General features: G+C 46.5%; 1 protein-coding gene across 1 annotated transcript in view; it reads right to left on the reverse strand.

Moving 5' to 3' along the window:
- Positions 1–252: 252 nt before the first annotated feature.
- The window catches only part of BEND2 (BEN domain containing 2), a 62606-nt gene continuing 41664 nt past the window's right edge, over positions 253–21194 (reverse strand). The window contains exons 11-12 of the mRNA XM_030202295.1: positions 14372–14575; positions 253–4649 (exon numbers count right to left, since the gene is read on the reverse strand). Of these exons, the coding sequence (XP_030058155.1) occupies positions 4417–4649; positions 14372–14575 (437 nt within the window). The 3' untranslated portion in view covers positions 253–4416. The remainder of the gene's footprint in view (positions 4650–14371; positions 14576–21194) is intronic.

Consider the following 21194-nt stretch of genomic DNA (forward strand, 5'->3'; position numbering starts at 1 on the left):
AGCTAAAGCAAGACTTCCCCATGTTCTACTTTCAAATATAGATTGTCAGAGCACAAACTGCTCCAGGGAGTTTAACCTTTTCTGATAATCTTTATTTGAAAGTACAGCGAATTTCAAAGGTTTCAGAAGTTTACTTAGATATGACACTTTCTTTAGAGCCTCAATACATTAGTTCATGCAGTTTTCTTTAAACCAACAACTTCGTAATATGCTCTTTTTGCTGAGAAACATTTTATTATTTTGGTTCAAGCACTTATTCTATCTCACCTGGATTACAGTAATGGATTATATTGTTCCCTTTCTGATCAGTTGATTTCCAAACTTCAGATGCTCCAGAATGCTGCAGCTAAAATTATATTTTGCCTTAAGAAGCTTTATAGGGAGACACCCTCTTTGACTAGATTACATTGGTTGTCTTGCTGTGTATTTCTTTTAAATTAGCTTGTCTGATTTCAAAATTATTTGAAGGCATATGTCCAGAATACTTAGTAGGTTTGTTTTCTTTTCCTGTCCATACAAGCTGACTGCATCTGGCCCTGGAATCTCCTCACTGCCACAACTTCCTGTTTCCAGCGGGACTGTGCACGGCAGAAGGAAGGCTTCCGGGCTGGCTGCAGGCAGAGAGTGGGGCTGGCTGCCACCAATTTCTACAACTAAAGGCAAGTTTATACTGCTGGGGTGGGAGAGATACCAAGATTATTTAACTGTCCCAAAATCCTGATTTGTCAACTGCAGAACTGGTTGTTTTCTACTGTTTCCAGCCACTATACGCACCCAAAGAGACTGACAAGAGTTGTAAACCTCAGGAGTGTGTGAATGTGAAACCTGCCTGCTCTCTGGCTCCCCAGCCCAGACTCTGAAGCATCTCACTATGGATCATGAAAGCCTGACCGTTTTAAAACTCACTCCTCACAAGACAATCTGTCTGGTACTGAAAAAAAAAAAAAGATATTGCTTATTTGAGGCCAGTGCCACCTGAAGAGAAAATCTAAAGCTAAATATTTTTCTATTCATTTAGAAATGAATCCCTAATTGAGAACAAAACTTTAGGCAAATTACCACTGCAGCTGCTTAAAAATGCTAATGTTAAACTTATTTGGGTGTAAGAGGTTTGCTCACATTGCACCTAGCTTGTTTTTTTTTTTTTAATACTGGTTACCTGTTCAGCAGCACATTTTTGTTCTTAATTTGTGGTTCTGGTATCCAAAGTGCTACCTACCTAGCTCCAAAAGGCATTGAAATTTTCAATACATACATTTTCAAAAGTTTTGAATAATGCATGAAATTTCAGCTTATTACAAATAATTGATTACTATATTGCATAACAAGAACAGCACTCACAGGATAATGTGAGCAAAAGTGTTTCTTTGCAACTAAAAATTTTCAGTTAGACCTTAGAGGGAACATTGGTACAGACAATGACCAATAGCCAACACACAGATTACTGGTCATAAGTCTAATATTTTCCAGAAACCAATACAAACAGGCTTTAAACAATACAAAAAAAGACAGCTGAGCCAAAAATCCTAAAAATGTTGTTTCATAAAATTTCCACAGCAATCTGAGCAAATTTAGTTATTATTTCCACCCCTTCCCACAAAGATTATAAAAGCAGAAAAATAGATTTGAACATTGAAGCTATCATGATTGGTGCTACAATCACTGGTGTAGACAGGAAACACAAAAGCTGCAAATAATCGTCAGCCTCCCCTGGATCACTGCGCCCTCTGGAAACACCCTCTATTCCCCCCCTCCCAATAAGACCGCTGTTAGAGGCTGCGCCTGGGAAGAATGACTAGGGGATCACTTCTGCCCAGAAGTCCCACTAGGCCACCAAGGAAAGTTCAGGTCTATGGGAGGGTGGGAGGAGAGATTTTATAATATGGGTCCTGATCAATATTCTGCTTGAACCCCCATAAACATCTTATGCAGGTCCCAGCTGACTACGGTCCTGGTGGCCGGAACATGTCCAGTCAGACCCGGGTATTCAATGCTAGTGTCTGGACATGGTTGAACATTGAATATCCAGGTCTAACTTAGCCAGCGACAGTGCTGGAAAAATAAAATCCGCTGACTGCTGAACATTGACTGATAATGTAAACTGGGATTCTGAAGAGATCCATCATCAAAATTAACTGAATTCTCACAAACTAAATATTATCCCACTATCTGCATAGCAGGGGGTGGTAAACTCCTTTCAACTTTATAGTTCGCATACACTTGACTAAAATCTGTCCCTAAACTGCTACCTAGAGTGTCAAAGCTTGGCGACAATTTTTTATTAAGGGGGGGGGGACCCCAAAATCTGTACCATCCTCAAGTACAATTCAAAATCATAAATTCTACCCTCACTCATAACATATTTTTGGTGCAATTGGTAAAACCTGTTGTAGACTGTTAAAGTTGCTCACAAGGCATCCGAAATAAAGCTAATTGAGTTGTTAATTTGCAAGATCTTCAGAAGGTTTTGGTATATCAGACAGGTAAAGACAATACTTGTCCGGTGTAGCCTTTAACATGTTATGTATCTACAACATTTTAACAAACACATATTTGAAATTCAGAAGGATAGAAAAAGATTTGTTTGAATTTTGACCAAATAGCTATATACTAGGAATCAAATCTATACAATGGACTTTAGAGTGTGCATCAATCCAGCTGTGCTTTCATACAGAGCAGTTATTTAAAGCACTTCACAGAAAGCAAATGAACGATTTTTTGGACTCCCCCCCACCCCTTCGTTTCCTCTTTATACATCCAGCTCAACTGGAATTTGGCCTGGGATCAGACACCATGAGCCTTCATTCAAACTACTTGCTGAGTGTTCCCTAATTCTACGTCTCCCACCCATCATCTCAAAACATATTTAGTTTGGTCATTGTAGTGGTGGATCTAGACCAGGGCCTCATATTCGTTCACTAGGTATCACAAGCAACGGCCAGAGCTCTCCCACCCTCCAACAAGAGGCTTGACTTTTGCCTCTGAAGCCATCCTCAGGTGACCCAGGGAGCAAACTAAGGACCTTCTGCATGACACAGCACAACACTGTGACAGAGTTACCACACTGGCCCAAAAATGAGCCATAAGGTCGGGTCTCCATAAAGTTCACAGTGATGCCAGACAGAGTTAGAATTCCAGCTCGACATACGTTTAAATAAAAATGTACCTTTCAAAGTCACGTTACAGTCATTAAAAATAATCTGATTTAACTACTCGGCTACTCCTCTACAGACCCCGGGAGGGACAGACTATAAGAACATAATTGCCATACTGTTATTGTTTTCTATGTGCTGATCTGATTGAACAGCCGTATATTACAACTCAAACCATAAATCCTACTGGGTGAAACCAAGGATCCATCTAGCCCAGTATCCTGTTTACAGGTCAAACATACCTGGCAGAGTCTCAAAAAGTGGCAAAATTCCAAGCTACATAAAATCCCAGTAATAAGAAGGCTTTCCCCAGGTTTACCTTAATAATGGTTTATGGGCTTTTTCCTCCAGCACTTAGTCCAAATCTTTTTCAAACCCCGCTACATTAACTGCTTTTAATACTTGCTCTGGCAACGAGTTCCAAAGCGTAACTGTTGCCCCGGGGTAGGGAGGGACAGAGGCCAGGAAAAATGGGAAAAGCAAAAAGTATCATCAGTTCCTCTGAGTTATACAAGATGCAGCTAAACAGTCATCAGGACCCCAGAGCTTTATTCTCACTTTCCCTGAAGGGATATTAACTTCTGAACGTGTCTCCTCCAACTTAATGGCCCCAGCTCTCTTCAGGTGTTATCATAAGATCCAGAAGTGTCCACATATTGATCCAGCAAAGAAAACGTTACAAAAAGGAGGGGCATCGCCCTAACAGAAATACTTTCATTTACACTTTCACGTGTGTTTTGGGATAGAGAGGAAACTGCAGGCAACGGACCAAAGAAGAAAAGATACTGATATTCTGAACAACCTAACTACTGCATTGCTTTATAAAGTGGTTTCTGAATACAAAACTCACTGCATCAATAATCTTCCCCATCAAAAATGAAAATGTATCTGACATTTGAGCAATATTATCTGTATTAATTAACAGACTGATGAAAAACCAAAACTGTCACACAGGCAGGAAACAAAAATCAACAACCTTTGCTCTGTTTTAAAAGTGGATGCAAGATTAGAGATATCCATAAAATAAAATAAAATAAAAAAAGAAACAAAGAAGATTTGAGAGCAGGTATGAGAAACAACCACTCTACACAGACATTATGGTGGGGGGCGGGGGGGTTTTTAGTAAAATAAACCACAGTCTATCTTCTTGTAGCACATGACGTCCTGCAATGGCTGTGGTCCTGCTCGAAACAACTTCAGCTCTGGACATTAAGCGTTAGACAACTGCTTGAAGTTATCTGCTTTACCATTCTTTTTATCTGTTTCAGTCCATCAAGCTGATGGTATCCACTCCGCCTGGCCTTACAGAAGACGGGCTCTGGGGAGGGCTTTTTTCACATCGTTTGCATGCTAGAAGAGATTTTCTCTGGGCTCCACCTGACTTCTTGAGGTCATGCCTGAGGCTGCGGATTGTGCCATTTATGGCTGCCACACATGCCTTCCAATCGTATCCTGATTCATTCAGATCAAACGACGGATAGTTGTCTTGAAGAAAGTCTAATGATTGAAAACAGAAACCAGAAGTTTATTTATTTTAAATCTTTTTTATTGAAGTGTATAAAGAATACAACAAAGAACCAATGACATTTGAAAACACAATATATGCTACAAATGTTGAATTCTCAATAAACATGTTATATACGATCACATATCTTGTCTCCTTTGAAAGTCATTAAGTTTCATCTATTCATTGTCTCATTGTATGAAACCTGTTACTTAATGTTCGACAGATGGCCTTTCTGATACCACGGACACTTGTGATCCTTCCGCATACTTCAACTCATTTTCTTCTTTTATCCCTAGACCCCCCCCTCCCCCCACCCTCCCGTCCTTATAATTATAAAGATCAACAGATTTTCTTGGTGATCCTGCAAAGCAAACAATGTTCCTCTAGTGCTTATACAGCACTACAGCATATTAAAGAAAACTCTACAGAAACCAGAAGTTTATAATCAATTCTACACTTTCATCTTGGTTCAGGTACAGTTTGATCGGAAAAAAAAAATTTGAAGAGTAGAATCAATTTTCCTGATCGTAGCTGTTTTAATACATCTTAGTTTTGGTAACTTTGCCCATTTATATCTTACCGTTTCTAAACAGCGGCCTAGAATGTCTTAATCCAATACAGAAAAAAAATCACTTATAAACCTAGGACCTAAATGATTATTTACAAGGTTTCTAATTAGAGTACTAGTTTAATAAAACAGAGGATAATGGTGCAAACAGGCTGTGTAACTTGTGCTAAACTCTAAGAAGATATCCAAGTGAATAATGATATGCTATAAATGTATTTTTTATTTTTTAAGGAGGAAAAGCCTCAAATGCAAAGCGTAACACCCTCCACGGCCCCACGACTGCAAGATTGGAGAGATTTATTTTATTATATATATTTTTTATTTGTAGCATTTATACCCCGCTCTTTCCCGCTCGATAGCAGGTTCAGTGTGGCTTACAAGTGTGGTACAGAGTATCACAGTGATAGTACAAAGTATGGTACAAAGTATCACGGAGAAGTGAATAATTTAGAACCGTTAAGAATAATATTTTGGTTCTAGGAACATAACTTTTGAGATTCAGGAGGGTTTTATGCCCGTGATGATTTAAGGGGTCTCCCTAAGGTTCTAAAGATCAACCACGGAGTATTCCCACTGCATTTGAGGCTTTTCCTCCGTAAAAAAAATAAAAAATATATTTAGAGCACATCATTATTCACTTGGATATCAGAAACTGACTTTTTGATATTCCAAGAGCTCTGTTTTGATATTTAGTTTGTGTAACTTGTGTAGCAGGAATAAGCAAATCTTTCAATCAGTGATGGCTGTATACAAACATCTATATACAAGAAACCCACAGACAGATGCAGCTACCTCCACAACTCCAGCTTCCATCCTTCACACACAAAAGATCCATCATTTACAGCCAAGCCACAAGATACCACCGTATCTGCTCTGACCCAGGGGACAGAGACAGACACCTTAAAAGCCTGACTGCATCCTTCAAACAGAAAGGCTACAACCCCAAAATAATCTCCAAGAATATTGCCTCCTCCCTCAAAACACCCAGGGAGAATCTGCTACAGTACAAAAAGAAAAAATCCACAGACAGAATCCCGCTTGTAGTGACATACAATCCAGAGCTGGAAAAACTGAGGAGAATCATAAGAGATCTACAACCTATACTCCAGGAGGATGAATTACTGAAAGAGATATTCCCATCCCCACCAGTACTGGCCTTCCGACAGCCACCCAATTTAAAACACAAGCTAATCAGAAGTAAACTTCCATCACAGACTGAAAAGGAACAGAAGGGCACACTTCCCTGTAATTTATCCAGTTGCAAACTATGCCAAAATATTTCACAGGACCCCACAGTCATCCACAAAGGAAAGATATTCAACATAAAGGGATCTTTCACTTGCTCATCTTCCAATGTGGTATATATCATTCAGTGTAAAAAATGTAACGAAGGATGCTATATTGGAGAAACAGGCCAGATGCTTAAGACAAGATTCAATTTACATAGACATCACATGAACAATACTGGTGCCAGTAGGGTTCCCACGCCTGTTGGTCAACATTTTACAGGACCAGGACACTGTACCAGTGACTTCACAGTGAGAATCCTGAAAGGTAACTTTAAAACCATACAAGAACGTAAGACCTTTGAAGTCAGAATGATTGAATATTTTAACACCCAACAGAAAGGACTTAACAAGGATCTGGGGTTCCTAGCCCATTATAAACCATAAAGCTGTATTTCTCTGTTGATCACCCCACCCCTCACCTATCCACACCCATCCTGTTAGAATATCAATGATATGCTTTGATGTCCCCATGCATACCTCCGACCCACCCCCATCCTCCCAACCCTGTCAGACTGTCATAGTAATGCTTGAATGTTTTCACTTATATACACTGTCAGCTAGCACATTTGCTTATTTCCGATCTGAGGAAGAAGGGCAACCTTCAAAAGCTAATCAAGAAATGTATTAAGTTATGTCCAATAAAAAAGGTATCATCTTATTTTCTTTTCCATGTTTTATTTTGTTTGATTTCTATTGATAACCTTAAGAGTGGACTAACACGGCTACCACACTCCTCTACCTCTTCCAAAGAAAAGTGAAGTTGATTACCTGTAATGGAGGTTTCCTGTAGACAGCAGCGGAATGCAAATAGACTAAATGGGTTACATCATCCAGACAGCTCACACAGCCATGAACAGCTTTGCAGAGGCCCTCTTGAGCATGTGTGGAGCTTCAAGTGCAGAGTCCTGTCCCCCCTCCTCAGTGTGCAATATAGCTGCTGTTATAGTGTGGGGAGAGAGGATAGGAAAGTGTGTGTGCATTCCCTACTATCTATGAAGAGCCCACATGACAGGTGAGCAACTTGGCTTTCTCCATCAACAGTTGGAGCATGCAGCAAACACTAATGGGTGAGTACATAGCTTTGGGTTGCCCAGGGTTGATGTAGTAAGGGAACACTGAATGGTTTCTGATCTTTAAACAGAATGTAACCTGAATAAACACATAACACAGCTTTTTAAACTATTACTTAATTTATTTAAGAAAAAAGTTATCCAACATAAATATCACCCAAGTGAAAAAGCAACTGCTCCTAATAACTGGCTGCACCACCTTTAGCAGCGATAATTGCAACCAAATGCTTCTTATAATTTGATAATCAGTCTTTCATATCGCTTTTCAGGAATCTTAGCCAACTCTTCTTTGCAGAATCACGTTAATTCAGACTCGGTCGTAGGTTTTCATGCATCAGGTCCTGCAACAGCATCTCTAGGGGTGATCCAGAAAATTATAGACCGGTAAGCCTGACATCAGTGCCAGGCAAAATAGTGGAAACTATTATAAGAATAAAATTACAGAACGTAGAAAAACATGGTTTAATGAGACAGAGTCAGCGTGGGTTCAGCCAAGGGAAGTCTTGTCTCACCAATCTGTTTCATTTCTTTGAAGGCATAAACAAACACGTAGATAAAGGTGAGCCGGTTGATGTAGCGTTATCTGGATTTTCAGAAAGCTTTTGACAAAGTTCCCCATTAGAGACTCCTGAGAAAATTAAAAAGAAAAGGGATAGGAGGTAATGTCCTCCTGTGAATTAGGAATTGGTTTGACAGAAAACAGAGAGTAGGGTTAAATGGCCATTTTTCTCAATGGAGGAGGATGGACTGCTGCAGGGATCTGTACTGGGATCGGTGTTATTTAACGTATTTATAAATGATCTGGAGAAAACGGAACGAGTGAGATGATTAAATTGTCAAAACATAAGCGGATTGTGAAAAAAAGTAGGAAGACCTTAGGAAACTTAGAAAGCTGGGCATCCAAACGGCAGACGAAATTTAATATGGACAAATGCAAAGTGATAAACACTGGGAAGAATAATCCGAATCATAGTTATCTGATGCTATGGTTCACCATAGGAGTCAGCACTCGAGAAAAAGATCTAGGTGTCATTGTAGAAGATATACTGAAATCTTCTGAAACCAGTGTGCGGCAGTGGCCAAAAAAAGCAAACAGAATGCTAAGAATTATTAGGAAAGTAATGCAAAATAAGCCCAAGATTATTATAATGCCTCTGTATCGCTCCATGTGCTACCTCACCTTGAGTGTTGCTTTCAATTCTGGTCACCGCATCTCAAAATTGATATAGCAGAATTAGAAAAGATTCAAAGAAGAGCGACCAAAATGATAAAGGAGATGGAACTCCCATATGAGGAAAGGCTAAAGAGGTTAGGGCTCTTCAGCTTGGAAAAGAAACAGCTGAGGGGGATATGATTGAGGTATACAAAATCCTGAATGATATAGAACGGGTAAAAGTGAAAAGATTTTTTTACTCTTTCAGAAAGTGAAAAGACCAGGGGACACTCAAAGAAATTACACGGAAATACTTTTTAAAACATAAGAACATAAGAGTAGCCAATCTGGGTCAGACCAATGGTCCATCTAACCCAGTATCCTGTTTTCCACAAAGAGTGGCCAAGCCAGGTCACAAGCACCTGGCAGAAACCCAAATCGTGGCAACACTCCATACTACAAATCCCAGGGCAAGCCGTTGCTTTCCATGTCTGTTTCAACAGCAGACTAAAACAAATAGGAGGAAATATTTTTTCACTCTAAGAAGAGTTAAGATCTGGAACTCGCTGCCAGAGGATGTGGTAACAGCAGATAGCATATCTGGGTTTGGACAAGTTCCTGGAGGAAAAGTCCACAATCTGTTATTGAGGTGGACATGAGGGAAACAACTGCTTGCCATGGGATTGGTAGCATGGAATGGTGCTACTAATTGGGTTTCTGAATTGGATTGGCCACTGTTAGAATACTGGGCTAGATGGACCACCGGTCTGACCCAGTATGGTTATTCTTACGTTCTTATTGGATAATTTTATGCCTCTTATGATGTACCCACCACCATCACTATTAGTTGTATGGATATATATTTTTATAGTTACAACAGTTTATTTGAAGATGTTTTTTTTAAAAGAAGAGCTGTGTGTGGTTTTATAAACGCAACATTTATTATAAATACAAAAGCACTCTAGGGCCAATGTAGAAGATTTCATTTCTAACAGCAAACTAATTGGAAATGGGACCTTTAGCCATGTGTGCTGCAGGTCAATCTCAATTTAAGAAGAAATTAGATCTTCCCTGATAAATACTTTTCCCATTAGCCTTTCCCACTATTCTAGAACTTGTGTGATACTTGTGTCCATCGACCAGCAGGTGGAGACAGAGAACTGAAAAGTGAGCAGAGACATCTCTCTTGGCAACCAGACTGTAACGGGGTGTATGTCCTGACACCGGGAAAGAGGTCTCCCCGAGAAAAGATGGTACTTTCAGGTGCTTACTGTAAGACCACTTGGGTCTAGTCCCCACTATTTCATTTAGGGGAAGTCCTGGAACCTTTCATGGGGTGGTTGTAGTCATGTAGAGGAGACTACATGGGATGTGGCAAGGGCAGGGCTAACCCTGTGGAAATAGTCAAATGACTCCTGGGAGGGGGAAGAGGTTTAAAGCTGAACACCTGAGAGTTGGAAGAGAATGGACTCATTTGCATGAGACTTGCATGGATGAATTATATGAGGAATTTTTGAGGGCTAACAAAAGACTAGGAGCTTCAGAGGAACTTTTGGATTTTATCTTTCTCACTCAGAGGAAAGGGGCAGTGAGACAGGACTCTGGTAGAGGGACAGAAACCTCTTCCGGGGTTGAATTTGGCTTGCACCCTCGGCAAGCGGAGCTGGGGACTGAATTCGGCTTGCACCCTCGGCAAGCGGAGCTGGGGACTGAATTCGGCTTGCACCCTCGGCAAGCGGAGCTGGGGACTGAATTCGGCTTGCACCCTCGGCAAGCGGAGCTGGGGACTGAATTCGGCTTGCACCCTCGGCAAGCGGAGCTGGGGACTGAATTCGGCTTGCACCCTCGGCAAGCGGAGCTGGGGACTGAATTTGGCTTGCACCCTCGGCAAGCGGAGCTGGGGACTGAATTTGGCTTGCACCCTCGGCAAGCGGAGCTGGGGACTGAATTCGGCTTGCACCCTCGGCAAGCGGAGCTGGGGACTGAATTTGGCTTGCACCCTCGGCAAGCGGAGCTGGGGACTGAATTTGGCTTGCACCCTCGGCAAGCGGAGCTGGGGACTGAATTTGGCTTGCACCCTCGGCAAGCGGAGCTGGGGACTGAATTTGGCTTGCACCCTTGGCAAGCGGAGCTGGGGACTGAATTTGGCTTGCACCCTCGGCAAGCGGAGCTGGGGACTGAATTCGGCTTGCACCCTCGGCAAGCGGAGCTGGGGACTGAATTTGGCTTGCACCCTCGGCAAGCGGAGCTGGGGACTGAATTTGGCTTGCACCCTCGGCAAGCGGAGCTGGGGACTGAATTTGGCTTGCACCCTTGGCAAGCGGAGCTGAGATTGAAATCGGCTTGCACTTAGGCAAGTGGAACTCTGGACTGAATTTGGCTTGAATTTTTGACAAGCGGTGCTGGGATTGAAATCGGCTTGCACTTAGGCAAGTGGAACTCTGGACGAGGTATTCCTTGGCCTACGATTTCGAGTAGGCGGTGCAGGACGACACAGACCAACTCTTCAGTATTTACATAGACAAGCAGTAAGGAGAAACTCAGAATAAACAAAACAACCTTAAACAATTTGCTAACCTAACACTAACCTGATGAGCAAACGTGTGGACCTCTTTCAACAATGTGTACAGAATAAATCCATCCCTATGGAAGCAGTAAACTTGCTACTCGATAATCTCAGTGAGCTGTTAAAAACTGGCTCTCTTCCTCCTGAGATGGGCCAAATTGTTCTCACTCCACTACTGAAGGGACCTGGGGCTAGATGTAACATCGCCTGCAAACTACCGTCCAGTGGCAAGCATACCTCTTTTTACTAAAGTATTAGAAGCCTACATTAGTAAACATCAGTTTATATCTGGAAACATTTTCTGTTTTACACTGGTCACAATTTGGCTTCAGATCGTCACATAGTACGGAAACATTGCTGCTAGTTCTACTACATATGTCAAACAACATCTATGCAAACGCGACCAAGTAATTGTCCAATTTGCTATATCAGCGGCGTTCAATGCGGTTGACCATACATTGCTACTCGAACGCCTGGATCAGATAGGAATAACAGGGACTGTGTTCAAATGGTTCAGCAAATTCCTTTCAAATCAACTTTCCAACTTCTGGTCTCCTATCCTGTTCAATCTCTTTATGTCATCCCTTGCCTCAATACACCTGAGACTTAATGAACTACTATTATCCTATGCGGATGACATACTGCTTCTCTTACCAGTGACAGCATCAAACATAGACCCAACTCAGTCTGTAGCAAATGGTATGAATGCTGTCAGCACCTGAGCCCTGACCAATAAACAGAAATTGAATGTGCAAAAAAACCAAGGTCCTATGGTTCTGAAATCAGGAAGTTCCGTGGTCCCATCATCAATATCCTTGACCAATGGTCAAATCTTTACAGTAGAATCTGAAACCAGAGTACTAGGGGTCTTGCTCAACTCTTCACTCACTTTCGTTTCCCATATTAACCACCTATGGAAGAAAACACTACTCAAAATGAGACAGCTATGTCTAGTCAGATCATTCTTCGACCAAGGAGTGCCTGCTGAGAAAGTTCACCTCTACGTTCAAGGACTCAGCAATATGAGCCAACGGCAAGCAGAGAAGATTTCCTGTTGCCCAGCTCATAAGGGAGAATGCCTCCACTGTCACTGGATGGCTGCAGGTCCTGCCATGCTTGTTGATATAAGCCACTGCATTATCGGAGAAAACTTGGAACGGGGTCCCTGCAAGAAAGGGAGCAAAGTTGCATAAGGTATTTCACACTGCCCTGAGCTCCAAGTGATTTATCAACCACTGAGACTCCTGTTCCATCCAGGTGTCTTGTGCCAAATGGAACTTGTAATGAGCTCCCCACCTGACTTGCTGCTGCTGCTGCCACTTCATGCGTGCTCTAGCCATGAATGAGCTGCACAGTGTTGCTTGAAGGCTCAAAAGGGCCACTTCAAAAGTCTTGTTTCAGCAAGCTTTCTTATCCTATAGGTCATTTTAGGGTCTTGCCCCCTTCCAACGGCAAGGTGGTCTTCTTAGTCACTACCCTAACAAGGGAGTCCACCCTAGGAAGCTACAATTTTTCTTTCTCCTCCGGAACCAACAGGTAAGCCATGGCTCTTTCCACACACTCGGCCTCACATCTGGTGAGAATCATTCTGCTGTAATCAGGTCTTGAATGTCTGGATGCATCACAAAGCCTTAGAAGGACCTCTAAACCCATTCATAAATCACCAAAGATGAAACTCTTGATGCTGAAGCAGAAGGCTCCTCAAAAGGAAAGCATCACCAATGCCTCAGAAATCAGAGTACCAAGCTCCTCTTTATGAAACAGCCTCAGTACTTTCAGTTCATCCCCATTCCTCAGGATGAAGCTCTCCCTCCTCTAATGACTCCTTCACAGATGGCTCCTCTGAATAGACAGAGGCCACATCAGAGGAGGGAAAAGCAGAGATGAACATCTATCCACTACTGGAGGTCTAAAAGAGATCTCTTAGAAGCAGGAGTGGCAGTGGGGCAAGAAACTGAAGCACCTTGCAGCAACTTTGACTGTCCCTGATTCGGTAAATAGGCCTGGTGTCAGAGCCTTGCCCAGGTACTCTGGAGAAAACATTGATCCTGATGCAGCTGAACGCTCAATATGGCGGCTGTGCTCCACACATGATCAGACAGAGGCTGTTCCTCACTGTCAGATGGCCCTGACAAAATGGTGCCTGTTCCTTTGCTCTCTTGCATCAAACTGTGCACTGGCCCTGCTGGAACGCCCAAAGTTCCCAGCTTATTTAGAAGCTTGCACCAAATCCGAAGACGTGCCGCCGCTGACTGTTTCCACCACATCCTGTGGGATTACCGGCTTGCACACACTGCAATGCCCTGATGCTGGCCGGTAGGTCCCACAGTGAAAAAAAATGCTTAACTGCCTCCACAGGATTCGCCATTCACCCCAACAGGCACAAACACAGTCCCAAGTGGTGAGTCAGGATCCCTCCCTTGTACCAAGTAGAACCTGTAGCCCTCCAAGTGGTTCCAAGTCACACTTCAGTTGGCTTACTGCTGCCGCCTGCTCCTCCCCCCCCCCCCCAGCTCACAGTCTCCATTAGACTTACCACAGATGAGAAAGGCTCAGGCCCGATAGTCTTGTCTTATGCTCTCCATTAAACCTCTTTCCTTCTCCTTTTCATTTTAATTTAATTAAATCTTTAAGGTTGCTATGGAGCTCCACAGGAAACAGGGGAGAGGTGAATAGAGGGAAGAAGTAAATTCACAGGGCACAACAGACAGGGATCTGATGATCTCCAGATATGACTCAAGACACCCACAAAGCTCAACTGGGGCCCAGCTGACCAACTGCTAGAGATAGAAAATACTGAGGAGCTGGACTGAATGCCAAGAGATATATCTCGGCTCAGTTTTCAGTACTCTTATTTCTACCTGCTGGTTGATGAACACAACTATCCCACAGGTTCTGGAATAGTGAGAAGCTATGAAATGGAAAAGAGAATTTTTTTCTGTTTTACTAAGGAGATTTTTTTTTTTTTACCTTTACCATCATACTGAAAAGTTAGATTACCCTTCTGAACCTTTGCTGTCATGCTTTCTACACAAGTATTCACTGCATTAGAAGGGAGGAACATACCTCTCATTGCATTAATCTTGTTGGAATCCAGTGGAGACATACCACGCTCCACATTGCCGTAAACATTACTTTTCACTAGGACATCTTCAGTAAAGAGATGCCTGACAAGGTAGCGGGCAGACAGTTCTGGACGAGACTTTCCCTTTGCCACATAGATAACAGAAAAGGGCAGCTGAACCTTCCTCCAGGGCTTCCCGAGACACTCTAATGGGAAATGAGCAGAAGAATACATCTCATTTGAAAAAGAAAAACAAATTTAGGGCTTCTTATACCAAACCGAACTAGCAATTCCCATGTGGCAATGCTGATGAAGGTAAAATTATGTATCATACCTGATAATTTTCTTTCCATTAATCATAGCTGATCAATCCATAGACTGGTGGGTTGTGTCCATCTACCAGCAGGTGGAGATAGAGAGCAATCCTTTTGCCTCCCTATATGTGGTCATGTGCTGCCGGAAACTCCTCAGTATGTCGATATCCAAGCTCCATCCGCAGGACTCAGCACTTAGAGAATTACACCCACAAAGGGACACTCTGCCCAGCTCACCACCGCCGAAACGGGGGAGGGGAATTAACCCAGCTCATCCCCACACAAGTGGGGGAGGGGAATCCGTCCAGCTCATCCCCGCGGAGCGGGGGAGGGACACCACACCCGCCGATGCGGGGGGATCTGGCTTATCCTGCAACCGCAACCGCGGGAGGAGCTGACTGACCCTAACACCGCCGAAGCGGGAGGGGTACAAAGCTGCCCTACTGCCGCACGAAGTGGGAGGGAGCGCCGGCAGAATTTAAGTCTCAATCCAGCCCCGTAAAACGGAGGGGAGAGGAATGCAGCAGCTCACTGTAACACAAATTCGTCTCAACTCTTGAAGAATCCATTGAAAAACTTGAACACGAAGTCCTCCTGAACAGGAACTGAAGACTAAACTTGAACCTGAAATGCAACCAGAATATAACCAATACAGATATCTGGGAGGGACTATGGATTGATCAGCTAGGATTAATGGAAAGAAAATTATCAGGTATGATACATAATTTTACCTTCCATATCATCATGCTGATCAATCCATAGACTGGTGGGATGTACCGAAGCAGTACTCACCCAGGGCGGGACATTGAAATCCCTGACCGCAACACTGACGCTCCAAACCGGGCCTCCGCCCGAGCAGCCACAGTCAAGCGGTAATGCCTGGAGAAGGTATGGGCCGAAGCCCAAGTTGCCGCCTTGCAAATCTCTTCCAAGGAGATGGACCCGGCCTCTGCCATCGAGGCCGCCTGAGCTCTAGTGGAGTGAGCCTTCAGCTGGATAGGCGGCACCTTCCCCGCGGCCACATAAGCCGCTGCAATGGCTTCCTTGACCCATCTTGCCACTGTAGGCTTAGCAGCCTGCAGACCCTTACGAGGACCTGCAAACAGGACAAACAGATGATCCGATTTCCGGAAATCATTGGTCACTTCCAAGTATCTGATGATGACTCGTCTCACATCCAGATATTTGAGAGCATAGTATTCCTCTGGGTAGTCCGCCCTACGAAAGGAAGGGAGACAGAGCTGCTGATTCACATGGAAGCGAGAAACAATCTTGGGCAGGAAGGAAGGCACTGTGCGAATAGTCACTCCTGCCTCAGTGAACTGCAGAAAAGGCTCTCGACATGAGAGTGCCTGGAGCTCGGAAACTCTTCTGGCTGAAGTGATAGCCACCAAAAAGACTGCTTTCAACGTCAGGTCTTTCAGAGATGCCCTCGACAAGGGTTCAAAAGGCGGCTTCTGCAATGCTCTTAGCACCAGGCTGAGATTCCACGCAGGCACCACTGAGTGCAGAGGAGGGCGCAGGTGATTAACTCCCTTGAGAAAGCGCACCACATCTGGCTGCGAAGCCAGGGAAACACCCTTCAGGCGGCCCCTGAAGCAAGCAAGAGCCGCTACCTGGACTTTAAGGGAACTGAGCGACAGGCCTTTCTCCAGACCTTCTTGCAGGAACGCCAACACTGAAGAAATTGGAGCAGTGAAGGGAGAAAGTGAGCCTGCTTCACACCACGCTGCAAAGATACGCCAAACCCTGGCGTAAGCAGTAGAAGTAGAGCGCTTCCTCGCTCTCAGCATAGTGGCGATGACCTTGTCTGAGAAGCCCTTCTTTCTCAGACGCTGCCGCTCAATAGCCAGGCCGTAAGACCAAAGGGGGAGGGATCCTCCATCACCACGGGACCCTGATGTAACAGGCCCTGCTCCACTGGCAGCCGCAGAGGATCGTCGACTGAGAGCCTGATCAAGTCCGCATACCAGGGACGTCTGGGCCAATCCGGACCCACCAGGATTATCCGGCCCGGATGCTTTGCCACCCGGTCTAGCACCCTGCCCAACATGGGCCAGGGCGGGAACACATAGAGAAGCTCTTGTGTCGGCCACTGTTGGAGAAGAGCATCTACTCCCAGGGATCGAGGGTCCCGTCCTCTGCTGAAAAAGCGCGGCACTTGGCAATTGGCCGATGACGCCATCAGATCTAGGCTCGGCTGGCCCCAGCGCTTCGTGATGTCCAAGAATGCCTGAGCAGATAGCTGCCACTCTCCGGGCTCCAAGGTATGGCGACTGAGAAAGTCCGCCTTGACATTCATGACTCCGGCAATGTGGGCCGCTGACAGCTGTTCCAGGTTCGCTTCCGCCCACTGGCATAGATTCATGGCCTCCTTGGCTAGAGGGGCGCTCTTGGTACCTCCCTGGCGGTTGACATAGGCCACAGCCGTGGCATTGTCCGACAGGACCCATACTGGCTTCAACGCCAGTACCGGGATGAACTCCAAAAGCGCCAACCGAATGGCTCTGAGTTCCAGGAGGTTGATAGACCACTTTGCCTCTGCAGGAGACCAGAGCCTCTGCGCTGTCCTTCCCAAGCAGTGGGCTCCCCAGCCCGACAAAGAGGCGTCCGTCGTGACGACAATCCACTCCGGGGTCACCAGAGGCATTCCCGCAGACAACTTGTCTGTCTGCGTCCACCAGCTCAGCGCCTTGCGCACTGCTGGGTCCAAGGGAAGGCGCACAGCATAATCCTCCGACATCGGAGTCCAGCACTGCAGCAGAGAGTGTTGTAGCGGTCTCATATGAGCCCTGGCCCAGGGCACTACTTCCATCGTGGCCGTCATAGAGCCCAACAGCTGCACATAGTCCCAAGCCCGAAGAGGAGAGGCTACTAGGAACTGGTCCACCTGAGCCTGAAGTTTGACAATCCGATTGTCTGGCAGGAACACTCTGCCCACTTGGGTGTCGAATCGAACTCCCAGATACTCCAGGGACTGAGTCGGACGCAGCTGGCTCTTCTCCCAGTTGATGATCCATCCCAGGGAGCTCAAAAGAGCAACTACCCGGTCCACAGCTTTGCCGCACTCTGCATAAGAGGGGGCTCGGATCAACCAGTCGTCCAGATAAGGATGGACTTGTACTCCTTCCTTTCGCAGGAAGGCCGCGATGACCACCATTACTTTGGAAAAGGTCCGCGGAGCAGTAGCCAACCCGAAAGGGAGGGCACTGAACTGGAAGTGTCGTCCCAGGACTGCAAAACGCAGAAAGCGTTGATGAGGAGGCCAGATGGGAATATGCAGGTACGCTTCCTTGATGTCCAAGGAAGGCAAGAACTCTCCTGCCTTCACTGCCGCTATAACAGAGCGGAGAGTCTCCATGCGAAAGTGCCGCACTTTCAAGGCCCGATTGACCCCTTTGAGGTCGAGGATAGGCCGGACAGAACCTCCTTTCTTTGGTACCACAAAGTAAATGGAGTAACGTCCCTTGCCAATCTGATTTTCTGGCACCGGAACGACCGCACCGAGGCGGATCAGGTTGTCCAAGGTCTGCTGCACTGCCACAGCTTTGACCAGAGACTTGCAGGGAGAGAGTACAAACCCGTCTCTTAAGGGTCGGCAGAACTCTAGCTTGTAGCCGTCTCTGATGACTTCCAGCACCCAAGCGTCTGAAGTTACTTTGGTCCACTCGCCCAGAAACGAGGACAGCCATCCTCCAATCTGCACTGGGCCATGGACCAAGACCCCGTCATTGGGTACGAGACCCTGGGGGAGGACCGGAGGGCGTACCTCCGGGACGGTGGTCTCTGCGAAAGGAATGCTGCTTGGGGGAGAAGTTCCTTTTGAAGGAAGAGGGGGCAGAGGAGCCCGACTTGCCCGGGCGGTACCGACGGGCTTCTTGAAACCGTCCTCTGGAGATCCCGGGGCGAGCACTGGCCCGAGCCCTGACCTCTGGTAACCTCTTGCCCTTAGACGTGCCGAGATCGGTCACGATTTTGTCCAGCTCGACCCCAAAGAGCAGCTTGCCTTTAAAAGGCAACTTAGCCAGGCGGGACTTAGAGGCGTGGTCCGCAGACCAATGTTTCAGCCAAAGCCAGCGCCGCGCAGAGACTGTCTGAGCCATGCCTTTAGCCGAGGCTCTCAAGATATCATACAGTAAGTCTGCCAAATAAGCCAAGCCCGATTCCAGGGCCGGCCAGTCAGCCCTCAAGGAAGGATCCGAGGGGGAAGCCCGCTGCACCAACGTCAGGCACGCCCTGGCCACATAGGAGCCGCAAACCGAGGCCTGCAAACTTCAGGCAGCCGCCTCGAAGGACGACCTTAAAGCCGCTTCCAATCTTCTGTCTTGGGCGTCCTTTAGTGCCGTGCCACCTTCCACCGGCAACGCCGTTTTCTTAGTCACCGCAGTGATTAAAGAATCCACGGTAGGCCAAACAAAGGCCTCACGCTCACTTTCAGGCAAAGGATAGAGGTGGGATATAGCCCTAGCCACTTTGAGGCTCGCTTCTGGGACATCCCATTGAGCTGAAATTAAGGTGTGCATGGCATCATGCACGTGGAAGGTTCTAGGCGGGCGCTTCGTCCCCAGCATAATGGCGGAGCCAACAGGGGCTGAGGGAGAGACGTCCTCCGGAGAGGAAATCTTCAAAATGCTCATGGCCTGCATTAACAGGTTGGGCAAATCCTCTGAGCGAAAGATCCGTGCTGCAGAGGGGTCATCCGCTCCATCCGAGCGGGAATCCGTCTCCTCCAAGGAATCCCCAAAGGACCGTTGGGAGAACTCAGATACGCTGCCCTCATCTACATCAGAGGAAACAGCGTCCTCTAAGGCCTGGGCATCCACCCGAGGGCGTTTACTTCCGGGGGCCTCAACCCCTTTATCGGACAAGGGAGAAGGGGCAGCGTTTTGCATAAGAAAGGCCTGATGCAGCAGCAAAATAAACTCGGGGGAGAAACCCCCCAGACTGTGCACTTCAGCAGCTTGGGCCACAGCCCTAGATGCACCCTCAACCGGCGCTCGCAAGAGCGGGGGAGAACCATGCTGCGCATCCAAGATGGCGTCCGGCGCGACACTCCACGAAGGAGCCGCGCGGGAAGAACGGCGCTTAACTTTAGCCGCTTTTTTGCCGTCGCCCAAATCAAGGGCGGCCATGGCATGAACGTCTCCCAGCTCAAGAGCGGCCAAAGAAGAAGCCGTCCGAGCAGAGTGGCCGGCCAAGATGGCGGAGGCGAGCAGCGGGGGATGGGCGTTTATGGCGGGAAAAACCGCCGCGGCGGAGGAAGACCCGGGACACTGACCGGCCTCCAAACTGACACCCAACAAGGGCGAATCAGATTTTAAAACCCCCGCATCCCCGCTAGAAGCGCACACGCGGTCCGGGGAGCGATTCTTCGCGCCCTCGCCCTCAGACGCCATAGGCCACGTGGAGATCAATCGGGGAACCCCCTGCCCGCTATAAAAAGGTAAAAATTACCTGCTTCTCGCTCCGAGCTGTAACGACCTGGTGTCCCAGTGAGTAGCTGCAATAAACGTTTAAATAAACGTCGAAATAAACGCCCTTAAAGACGTTCAAAATTTTTTTTTTTTAACGGAGCCAGCGGGAGGGGGGAGAAAAGGAGGGACCTGGCGCCACCAGGTTTGCACTTGCTCAAGAACAGCCCTCAACCCCAGGCACTCAAAACAAAAATTAGGCTTGGAGGCCTAGCCAGAGCTGCTGCTGTGTGTGACCACCACCTGCTGAGATAGAGAACATACTGAGGAGTTTCCGGCAGCACATGACCACATATAGGGAGGCAAAAGGATTGCTCTCTATCTCCACCTGCTGGTAGATGGACACAACCCACCAGTCTATGGATTGATCAGCATGATGATATGGAAGCTTTGTTGGTATTGCTGTGATGGGAATTGCTAGCGAGGTTTAGTAAAAAGAGGCCCCAATTTTTACATTAAATACTTATATACCACATATATCAATAAATGGATCCATGCAGCTTACAGTTAAAAAAAAAAAAAAGAAAGGACATAATCTGAGAATTAAAACAATGCAAAGAATCAAACATATAAACGGCGAGTGACCGTACTCACTCGCAAATGCGCAGTAGAGACCTTCTCTGCCCCGCCCCCACGTCAATACGTGATGACGGGGGGCGGAACACAGAGGGTCTGTACTGCGCATTGCTGAGGGAGGGACACCGCCGTCTAACACTCCCCCCACCCGAGTCGCCGCCGCCACCCACCTTCTACCCGGTCGGGCCCTCGCTCCACTATTGAAACAGCGAGGGTCCGGGAACGCAGCACTGAGCTCTGCTGAGCTGCCGACATCGCCCTTCCTTCTTCTTCTCTGCCTCTGTCCCGCCCTCGACGATGTTACGTCACACGAGGGCGGGACAGGCAGAGAAGAAGAACGAAGGCCGACGTCGGCAGCTCAGCAGAGCTCAGTGCTGCGTTCCCGGACCCTCGCTGTTTCAATAGCGGAGCGAGGGCCCGGCCAGATGGAAGGTGGGTGGTGACGGCGACTCGGTGGGGGGGGG

This window comes from Microcaecilia unicolor, chromosome 4, assembly GCF_901765095.1.
Source record: "Microcaecilia unicolor chromosome 4, aMicUni1.1, whole genome shotgun sequence".
Lineage (NCBI taxonomy): Eukaryota > Metazoa > Chordata > Amphibia > Gymnophiona > Siphonopidae > Microcaecilia > Microcaecilia unicolor.